Source organism: Artemia franciscana, chromosome 7 (genome assembly GCF_032884065.1).
Source record: "Artemia franciscana chromosome 7, ASM3288406v1, whole genome shotgun sequence".
NCBI classification, from domain to species: Eukaryota; Metazoa; Arthropoda; class Branchiopoda; order Anostraca; family Artemiidae; genus Artemia; species Artemia franciscana.
Genome location: NC_088869.1, coordinates 62368958 through 62379292, shown reverse-complemented (window position 1 = coordinate 62379292; position 10335 = coordinate 62368958). Strand labels below are relative to the sequence as shown.

Sequence of the window (10335 nt, the reverse complement as noted above, 5' to 3'; positions counted from 1 at the left end):
CAGGGGGATATATAAATGACGATGGCGACACAGGGAATGGTCGATTAGCAATCACCATCAACAAAGCTCAAGGGCAATCATTAGAATCATGAGGTATAGATCTGAATACGGATTGTTTTCCCATGGACCATTATATGTTGCATGTTCAAGAGTCGGTAAACCTGACAATCTATTTATATGCACAGACAATGGGACAGCAAAGAATATTGTATATTCGCAAGTTTTACGTAGTTAAAAATATATATATATATATATATATATATATATATATATATATATATATCTATATTCACAGGTGGGACACAGGGACACAACTACAATGGCACGTAACTAATATAGCGAGTAACGACTTACGCGCGCGGGGGGGCTTGGGGGGGGGGGGCGCGAAGCGCCCCCACCAACTAGGTGTTGGTGGGGGCACTTCACCCAACAGCTAGTATATATATATATATATATATATATATATATATATATATATATATATATATATATATATATATATATATATATATATATATATATATACACCCAACAGCTAGTATATATATGTATATATATATATTTATATATATATATATATTTATATGAGGGGGTTCACCCCATCGTCAATACCTCGCTCTTTACAGTAAAGCTTATGTTTTGTCCCAATTCCTTAAGAATGACCCCTAAATCACAAACGCCGTAGAATAAACAGTTGAAATTAACAAAATTACTTTAACGTAAAGAGCAAAGTATTAGGAGGAGGTGAACCCCTCATATGCGTAATAATTTCTGTTCGTTTGAAGTTTTAATGTTGCTCCTTACTTTCAGTTGAAAAAACTTTTTCATATTTTTTTTTTCATTGTTTTTTTTTTAAATACTAAAAAATTCTGCACCCCCTTCATGGAAATTTTTTTCCACCATGACAAATTCCTCCATGGAAAGTTCTCCCCGCATAACCCCCTCCCCTCAACCCCGCCTGCCCCCCCCCCCACAACCAAAAAAAATCCCCCTGAAAGCGTCTGTACACTTCCCAATAACCATCACAATATGTAAGCACGAAAACCGTGGGGGAGTAAGTTGTCCCCAAAGACATAGTTATTAGCTTTTTCGGCTAAGCTGAATAAAATGGCTATCTCAGAATTTTGATCCAGTAACTTTGGGAAAAAATGACCGTGGGAGGGGCCTAGGTGCCCTCCAATTTTTTGGTCACTTAAAAAGGGCACTAGAACTTTTAATTTCCGGCAGAATGAGCCAGGATGCGGAAAATTCGGAAAAATAGAAAAAATGAGGTATTTGTAACTTACAAACGGGTGATCAGAATCTTAATAAAATTTGATATTTAGATGGATCTTGTACTTCAGAGCTCTTATTTTAAATCCCGCCCAGATCCGGTGATATTTGAACAGTTAGAGGGGGAAACCGGAAATCTTGGAAAACGTAAAAACAGAGGTATCTTTATCTTACGAATGGGTGATCGGATCTTAATGGGACTTAATATATAGAAAGATCTTATGTCTCAGAAGTTCTATTTTCAATTCGAATCGGATCTGGGGACATAGGGGGTTGGAGGGTGGAAACAGAAATCTTGGAAAACGCTTAGAGTCGAGAGATCGGGATGAAACTTGATGGGAAGAATAAGCACAAGCTCTAGATACGGGATTGACATAATTAGAACGGATCCGCTCTCTTTGGGGAGTTTTTTTGGGGAAAGGGGGGTAATCCGGAAAAATTAGAAAAATTGAGGTAATTTTAACTTAAAAACGGGTGGCCAGATCTTAATGAAATTTGATATTTAGATGGAACTCATGTCTCAGAGCTCTTATTTTAAATCCCGACCAGATCTGGTGACATTGGGGGAAACTGGTTGGAGGGGGAAACCGGAAATCTACGAAAACGCTTAGAGTGGAGAGATCGGGATGAAACTTGGTGGGTAGAATAAGCAAATGTCGTAGATACGTGATTGAAGTAACCGGACTGGATTCGCTCTCTTTTGGGGAGTTACGGGAGTCAATTGCTTTGGCGAGTTTGGTGCTTCTGGACGTGCTAGGACGATGAAAATTGGTAGGCATGGTAGGGATCTGCACAAATTGACTTGATAAAGTCGATTTCCCCAATTCGACTATCTGGAGGCTGAAGGGAGAGGAAAAATGAGGTGTTTTTAACTTACAAGTGGGTGATCGGATCTTAATGAATTTTGATATTCAGAAGGACCTCGTATATCAGAGCTCTTATTTTAAATCCCAACCGGCATTAAGGCCCTGGTTTTCCTTTTAAATCAGTCTATTGATTCTTAAAATTTTGTTAGAGCTCATGCTAGATGAGCTCTTGGCTCTTTGCTCTTCCAACCTCGTCACAAGGACCATATGAGCTCTTAGCTCTTGTTTAATATAAAAAGTGAGGAAAAAATGTATAGGAAAATATTATGTTTCTTTATTTGTCATAAAAATCTAATTAGGACGTGAAATATATTTGCCATGATTCTTCATCGTTTGACACTTCATGACACTTCTGTTTTATGTATGCCCGGTACCTAATGTATAAATCGACCTTTTGGGCCCTGCATTTACCAAAGGAAGGTGTTATTGCACTGGAAGGTAAAGAGTAATGTGCTGGAACGAAGGTTGGGTGTATTGTAATATGCTGGGACGAAGGTTGGGGGTATCGTGAAAAGGCAATAACCTTACTCCCTTTCCCTGTGACTAATTGGAAAACTAGACCTCCGTTGCCTGTGCAACGGGAAGTGTTGCAGCAACTGTGCCCTGTTCCTTAGGGCACAGTTGCGGAGCAACACGTGCAACTGTGCCCTACGGGACACAGTTGCGGAGCAACAGTCTCCATTATGTCCTTCAGAGGACATTTTTCTAATGCGGCTTCGATTGTTATCTTGAAGCATCTTTGATATGGTTTTATTTCGAGCTCCTACTAAACTGAGTTTGGTAAAATGTTTAGCTGGTCCAGAAATAAACGAGAAACATCAATAAAAGTTCTATATGAGTTCATAATTATTTTATCTCTAAAACGTTTACTTCCGAAACTAGGGCCGTCTTAACTTGACGCCAATTCGAAGTATTATGTTTCGAGACGCACATTTCGGGAATTATTTCCGGGAAATCTGAAAGAGATACGGAAATAACGTCTTATAGTTTTCTGCTTAACTTTTGATGGTCTAAGCTAGGAAAATATAAAACAAACCAAATTCACCAAAAAATTTAAATTGCCCCGAGGGCATGACAAAACTTCCAAATAGAAAAACCCACAGAAGGAATTTTATTTCGGAGAAACTATTGTAAGCTCCAGTAGTTAGGAGATCGAGACCTGTCGAACCGCGTTGGAAAAAAAATTCTAGCTGGTCCAGAACAGAAGTTACCTCTAGAACGTCGAAACTAAGAAAATTATTTCTTAGAGAACGAAGCAACTTGGTATATAGAACACTTCACTTCTTCTTGCATACTTTTCATAGCACTACTCGATAAAAAATATAAGAAACATCAAAATCGAAAATTTGAGAAAATTCCAAAAAAAATCGGAACGAGATGGACTTTTCCGGAATTATTTCCGGGAAATCTGTAAGAGCTACGGAATTTTGTGCTCCGGTTCTCGAAGAGACAAATAAAAGTTCTACATGAGTTCAGCATAACTGTACTTCTAACAAGTTTATTTCTGAAGCTAGGGTCGTCTTAACTTGACGCCAAACATCGAACGCAGGGTTTCTAAGAAAAAAACGTTTTTATTTTTTTTTATGGAAAACTGTTAGAAATTTTAGGAACTTCTCTGGAACTTTTTTACTCTGTTTCACGTTTCCCTTCCCTCTGAAAAATCTCAAATTTTTAACTCTTACCACTTCGGAGCTACAGGTCGCTGATCATGTTGCTCCGCAACACAACTAGTAATAGAACAATGAATTTTAATTCGAAATCGTGATGTCCCATGCTTTTCAAAAGATTCGAATCGAAAATTGAATAATTTTTTCCGACTGTTAATGAATTCCATTATATAAGTCAGCTCTTGTAAAGAAACGTTACATGTTTTCTATTATTAATATAATTTTTATATTACTATAATACCTTTAATATTATTATATTTTCTTTTTATTCTTTCTTTGTATGATTCCTATCCTTGTATTATTTACATTATGCTATATTATATTATTTATTTTCAATGAATTAATTTTAATTAATTTCCTTTTGTTTCTGTTATTGTTTCATTTCTTTTGCAGAATTATTTTGCTTTTTTATTCTTACCATAATTGGTTTGTAATTTTTCAGTAACAAGCAGTTTACTTAACTCTGAATATGTGAATAAACGAATTAACAAGTCATTTTTTTTATAAAGCTTTTAATTGAACTCGAACAAAGGATTTTTTATGCAGCAGTACTGCCTTATTTATGCCACCTAATTTAATTAAGCCACTTAATTTTGAAACAGCTTAGTTTAATAATAAGACATTTTCATTTGTCCTGTGGTGGCAAATGAAAATGGCTTTCAAATAAAACTATGAGAACTCGAACAAATGATTTTCTATGCAGCAGTACTGCTTAATTTAAGCCACCTAGCTTAATTAAGCGACTTAATTTTGAAACAGCTTAGTTTAATAATAAGACATTTTCATTTGTCCTGTGGTGGCAAATGAAAATGGCTTTCAAATAAAACTATGAGAACTCGAACAAATGATTTTCTATGCAGCAGTACTGCTTAATTTAAGCCACCTAATTTAATTAAGCCACTTAATTTTGAAACAGCTTAGTTTAATAATAATACATTTTCATTTGTCCTGTGGTGGCAAATGAAAATGGCTTTCAAATAAAACTATGAGAACTCGAACAAATGATTTTCTATGCAGCAGTACTGCTTAATTTAAGCCACCTAATTTAATTAAGCCACTTAATTTTGAAACAGTTTAGTTTAATAATGAGACATTTTCATTTGTCCTGTGGTGGCGCAGTGGGTTTGATCTCAGCTTGGTAGTACGAGACCAAGAGGTCTAACCTAGCTGTAGTAACAAACTGCAGGGCCAACAGTACTCTTAGTACTTAGTACCTTACTACCAGGGCCTTAGTGTCTAGTACTTAGTACCTTAGTACTCAAGAAGCCTCGTAAAACTGATGCAATGCAAGGATATTTTCAGTTGTATTACTTACAAAATTTATATTTCCAACTTTGATATTTAATGTTTAACAGATTGTTAATTGGAATTTTATTTTTTCTAAGGTTAGTTTTTTTCCTTATGCTTCGTTAAGAAAACTTTCTTTCTTCAATCCGTCAAGTAAATATGTGTCTTTTTAATCGATTTTGTAGTAGGCTAATATCTATTTTGCTGAGTATATGTTTCTGTTCTATCTTGATCCTACTTGGGGTTGCCCTGATACAAGTCCAAATTTACATAACCACGTTTCTTGATGGGAAAGATTAAACTGTGTTAAAGTGCTATTAGATGTTTAGATGAAATTTTTCTCTTTGCTATCATAAGTGGAACAAAAATTCGCTTAAAATGAAAAATATGGCACAACTCCGCTCTGTTTGTGTCATTGTGTTATAGTAATTGAAGGACGTTGAAATAGCTTTTCAAGTTTAATCGTCTAACTGGACTGAAACATCTGGGATAAAAATATCCTTTCCCTTCAACATACTAATTAAACATTATTTCCAAAAAGAGGTTCGCGATATAAATTAAAGGACTGTAGTAAAACCTAGCACTAATAGATATTAACTCATATATATGTAAAACTTATAAAAAACAGAAATTATTAAGAAAGGTTTATCAAACCCAAAACGAACGGAAATTAAAATGAATAACCACATGGATTGAAACAAAGGGGTTAGTGTATCCTGTCAAAAGGCAGTTTAGCATAGGTCATAATTTTGAGGTCATAATTTCGGCCACGGAGCCTTAGAATGATGGATTTAATTTTATTAATTTAAGTAGATTTTGAATAAATACATTTGTTGAATAAATCTATTATTCTTTATTCCTAGTGCCTCTAATTTTACTGAAAAATTATTGCTCCTTGGTGAAAACTATATCCTTTTAAAAGCTTTTAAACATGAGGGTGTCTTCTGAGGACTCCTATTGATAGCTAGTTTAACATAGACAGTAATTGCAAGGCGGTAGGTTCGACAAATAGAGCATCATAGTGATGAACTGGGTTTTATTGATCAAATTGATGTTGGATAAATCCATCCATCTACAAACAGAGTATTATCCTTTATTCCTAGTGCCGGTAATCTTGCTAAGAAAATCATTTGTTTTTGTTTTGTCGTTTTTTTTTACTAGTTTTGAAACTATTATATTTTTGTTCGTCTTTTTAGGTTTTGTTAAGTTATGGGACGTCAGACAAGCAGAACAACCGGTTGCTGTATTTCGACCTGCAATAGGAACTGTTGATTGTTTCACAGTGACTCTTGGACAAACAAGCTATAATGATAAAATAGTGGCTGCTGGATTTGACAACGGGGATATTAAGATTTTTGATCTTAGAAACATGGCGGTTGTCAAAGAAGTCAACATAACTGGTGGTGTTAGTATTTTTTCTTCTTCTTTTGACTTTTGAACTGAAATTTATCCTTGGGCCCGTGGGTCGTGATGAACCTGGTAAGTGGGACAGAGATGAAGGGACCTATTTTCAAGGCCGTATCCAGGGGGTTAGGTTTGAACTCTCCTCCGAATGTTTGTCTGACTTGTAAAAACGTAACAAAAATGAATATAAAAACATTTTTGGTGTGTTTTTATAGTTTTTTTGTGGAAACTCCCCGAAAAAAAACCTTTTGTACCCCCCCCCCCACTCAAAAAAATAAATCCTGGATACAACCTTGTCTGTTCTATCGGATCTTTTTGTAAAATAGGTTCACTTTGTCTTCACTTTTCCTGTGAATGAGCATTTCGAAAGATATTTAGTTCTATAACGGTTTCTGATTATCGAGTTGTGGCCATTTTCATTTAAACATTACCATCTATTTTTTCACACATTATCATCTATCTTACACATTGCCATCGAAATACACTCCCATCTTTCTTTTTTTAGATTTATTCATAATAAAAAAAATGAGAATCAGGGTAACTACTCCACTAAAATAAAATGCATTATTTCAGACACGAAAATACGAGGGGAAGGAGGAAGTATTAAATTTGAGAAAGATTTTATTTTGGGGGGAATTAAATTGAGAAAAAAGTGCAATATTTAAGAAAAAAATCTATAAATGGAAAATGACTATTTTTATGTTCCATTCGAAAAAAAATGTGTCTTGTAACATAATTTAACTTTTCTAAAATAGGATTTCACATTTTAAATATGAGAAAAAAGATACGTTTAGCGGTGAATTTAAGTAATTTTTTCTTTTCTTTAGGTAATTCTTTAGGTAATGGAATGTGTATTAATATGGGATATATGGTAGGTTTTAATAGTTGTGAACTAAACGTACTTTGACTTAGGTTCTAGCTTGCTTCTAATGTTTTTTTTTGTTTTTTTTACGGATAAGATTAAATAGAATTATCCAACTTAATCACTAGAAAAACATTACTTTTTAATTCAGCTTATTAGTAGAGTTTTTTTTTAATGAAAAGAAGCTTTTATTATACTTTTTTATTTGTATTGTTTTATGTATTTGTCCTATTCACTTATCTTTGTTTCAGATATTGCTGTTGTCTTTTAGGTTTGTTCTATGCAATTTTCTGAAAAAAGTGATAGCCTTCTAGTCACAGGGATCAACTCAAGAATATGTTACTTTCCTTTAGACATTGCTAATAAAGAAAGTGTCATTTGGGAAAGTTCCTGGAGAAAATCTACAGTTTGGACTGGGAAACTTATGCCTCAAAGTGCTGCCATATTTTCGACAACGGCTGGAGACGGCAGCGTTGGGATTTGGAGAGTGTAAGATTTTATGGTTTTCTTTACTGACTTCATTTCTCCGGGTTTATAGACATGTGGTGTGTCACATATTATTATTATTTTTTTACATATTCAGCATTCAGACCTGTCATTGTACTATCTGCGGCTTTATAGACGTCTTTTCTGTTTGTTTAATTAGTCCTGCTGCTCAGTGATTGACATTCCTCTTAAAGGTTCTCTAAAGGCATTTTGGGTCTTATACGAAAGGTGTTTCGGTCTTTTAATTTGGTCATGTGGTGTGTATCGTATTTTTTTTTGTATATTCAGCATCCAGACCTGTCATTGTACTATCTGCAACTTTATAGACATCTTTTCCGTTTATTAGATCATTCCTGCTGCTCAGTGATTGATGTTCCTCTTAAAGGTTCACTAAAGGCATTTTGGGTCTTATGCGATAGGTGTTTCGGTCTTTGCACGTGAGACTATTTTCAGCCTCAGGAGATGGAGAAAAAGTACAATAAATTGGGCCTACAGTGTTTAAGGCCTCTTAGAGAAGTCTCAATGAAGGTATTTCGTGCCTAACAGGATTAAATGAAGTTTGATGCCATATTTATTCACATATTTGAATTTAAAGTCCCTACTTCTTTACCATCGGCCACGGAATGAGTAATGTAGAGATACATTTCCAAACCAAAGCTGGTAGAGGACGGGTTAAATGTTGTCAGTCAAAGGCAACAACTACCAAAGGCGTCCCCTTTATGGAGGCTGGCATCCCCCTAACAACTGCCCAGGGTGTAACAGGTCAGGTTTAATGGTTACACTCTGCAACTTGCCTGACGGTAGGGGTTTGGGAGTAAAATAAGCCAAGACGGACAATGGTGAATATTAAGGGATGTATAGAATATGAGAAGTGTCTCACATTAAGATGAAATGCCAGTCCTGAGCCCATTACTCCCAGTAGGCACCTCCCTCCTATTTGGGACCCCGGGAAAACGTTATGGTGTGTAGGAAGGGAAGGAAGGTAGGAAAGGGGGTGGAGCACCCTCGCTCCCCATATTTATGAGAGGACTTTGTCCTACCATTGCATAAGATCGCAGTGGTGTCCCAACCTACACTCCGATCTAAAGTTTTGATTGGATATCCCTGCTATAACGGCTGAAGACGCTTACAAAACCGAAACAAATATGAGTAAATCAAATACGAATAAAAGCCGCCTGTCCCGGCCTCGGGGGACTGACTTTCACAGTATCAAGGTCCCTGCCTCTAATACTCCGAATGTTTCGGTTCCAACAATTCTCCCCAATGTGTCCGGCCCAGCTTCAAGGAGTGCCGACACTATCATGTGTCCCATATGTCACCTTTCTTTCTTGCCCAGAGGATTCTCGAACCATATGCGACTTAAACACCCAAATGCCCCTATCCCTCTAACTAAAAGTGAAATTTGTCCAATTTGCCAGAAGGTAATTGATTGTCTGTGCGACCACCTGACAGCAGATCATCCTGGGCACTTCGCTTGCGGGATCGATGGCTGCTAGTCTGGGTTTGCGACAAAAATTGGGCTTTCCCGACATCAACGGCATATGCACAAAATTGAATATAACCAGAGAATATTGATCCCGGAGTGGGTGGACGAAGAAGGTAATTTGGTCGCGGAAAAGGAAGCCCGCATAATCCTTAGCTACGGCGATAAACCTTCCTCAGATGCCGATATTAATAAGCAATTAGCAATTGCATTCCCTAAGAGAACGATAGATGCTTATAAGGGCCGACGACGAACTGCTGACCATCAGCTCCTCGTGGCTCAGGCTATCGAGAGGCTCACCTCAAGACCGTGCCCACAACCATCTCCCCCAGCTTCCCACCCTCCACTCTCTCTACCTAATGAATCCGCCGTTCCCTACGTCCAACCCAGTTGTTCTGCTCCGAAGGGCCATATACTACCGCCTCAACATCCAAGGAAATCTTCCAGATTAAGTAGTTCTTCACCAGCTGTCCTTCTTTCTACTCCCAAGGTAGATGATTTCCCTATATCCAAACCCGGTCCTAGTAGACGACCCATCCCCGAAAATAGGAGGACGACTAGAAGCCTTTCCTGGCAGGATAGTACCATTACAAGTACATCGAACCCATCATCAAGTCTATCTGATAGACCCATGGGCCCTACCTTAGAGGCAGAAAAGCCAAGGTCGAAAAAGACCGAAAGACGGAAGCTAAGTGAGCGTCCAACCGTCGAACTCCCCACTATAGTAGAAACCCCTGAGAAGGCTGAGCGAGAAGAGCCCAACCTCCTATTTAATCCAGAAGCCCCAAAGTTCATCCCCCCTCATCCACAACAGCATAGATCACCAGTTTCGTCTGATCCTGTACCTCCTATCCCTGTTAGCTCCCCAGTTGACCTGTTTAATGATTTCTTCAAATCAGCCAATTCAAGATCCTTAACCAAGAAGTCGGCGCTAGACACGAAACTGCATAGTCTAGTCAACCTTTGTCTGGCTGAAAGACCCAGCGAGGGTGTCTTAATAATTAACGA

At 37.1% G+C, this 10335-nt stretch overlaps 1 protein-coding gene across 1 annotated transcript; it reads left to right on the top strand.

Annotated features, from left to right (window-relative positions):
• Positions 1-2515: 2515 nt before the first annotated feature.
• LOC136029750 (dynein axonemal assembly factor 10-like) lies at positions 2516-7872 on the top strand. Its single transcript, XM_065708256.1, has 3 exons — positions 2516-2576; positions 6289-6497; positions 7630-7872. The coding sequence occupies exons 1-3, from the start codon at positions 2516-2518 to the stop codon at positions 7849-7851; spliced, it is 492 nt and encodes a 163-aa protein (XP_065564328.1). The 3' UTR covers positions 7852-7872.
• Positions 7873-10335: the final 2463 nt, after the last annotated feature.

Excerpts from the sequence above, each read along its gene's own strand:
- LOC136029750 (XM_065708256.1), top strand. The coding sequence starts at position 2,516 with ATGTATAAATCGACCTTTTGGGCCCTGCATTTACCAAAGGAAGGTGTT. Across the intron at positions 2,577-6,288 it reads AGGTGTTATTGCACTGGAAG|GTTTTGTTAAGTTATGGGAC; the intron begins GTAAAGAGTAAT and ends TCGTCTTTTTAG. Across the intron at positions 6,498-7,629 it reads AAGTCAACATAACTGGTGGT|GTTTGTTCTATGCAATTTTC; the intron begins GTTAGTATTTTT and ends GTTGTCTTTTAG.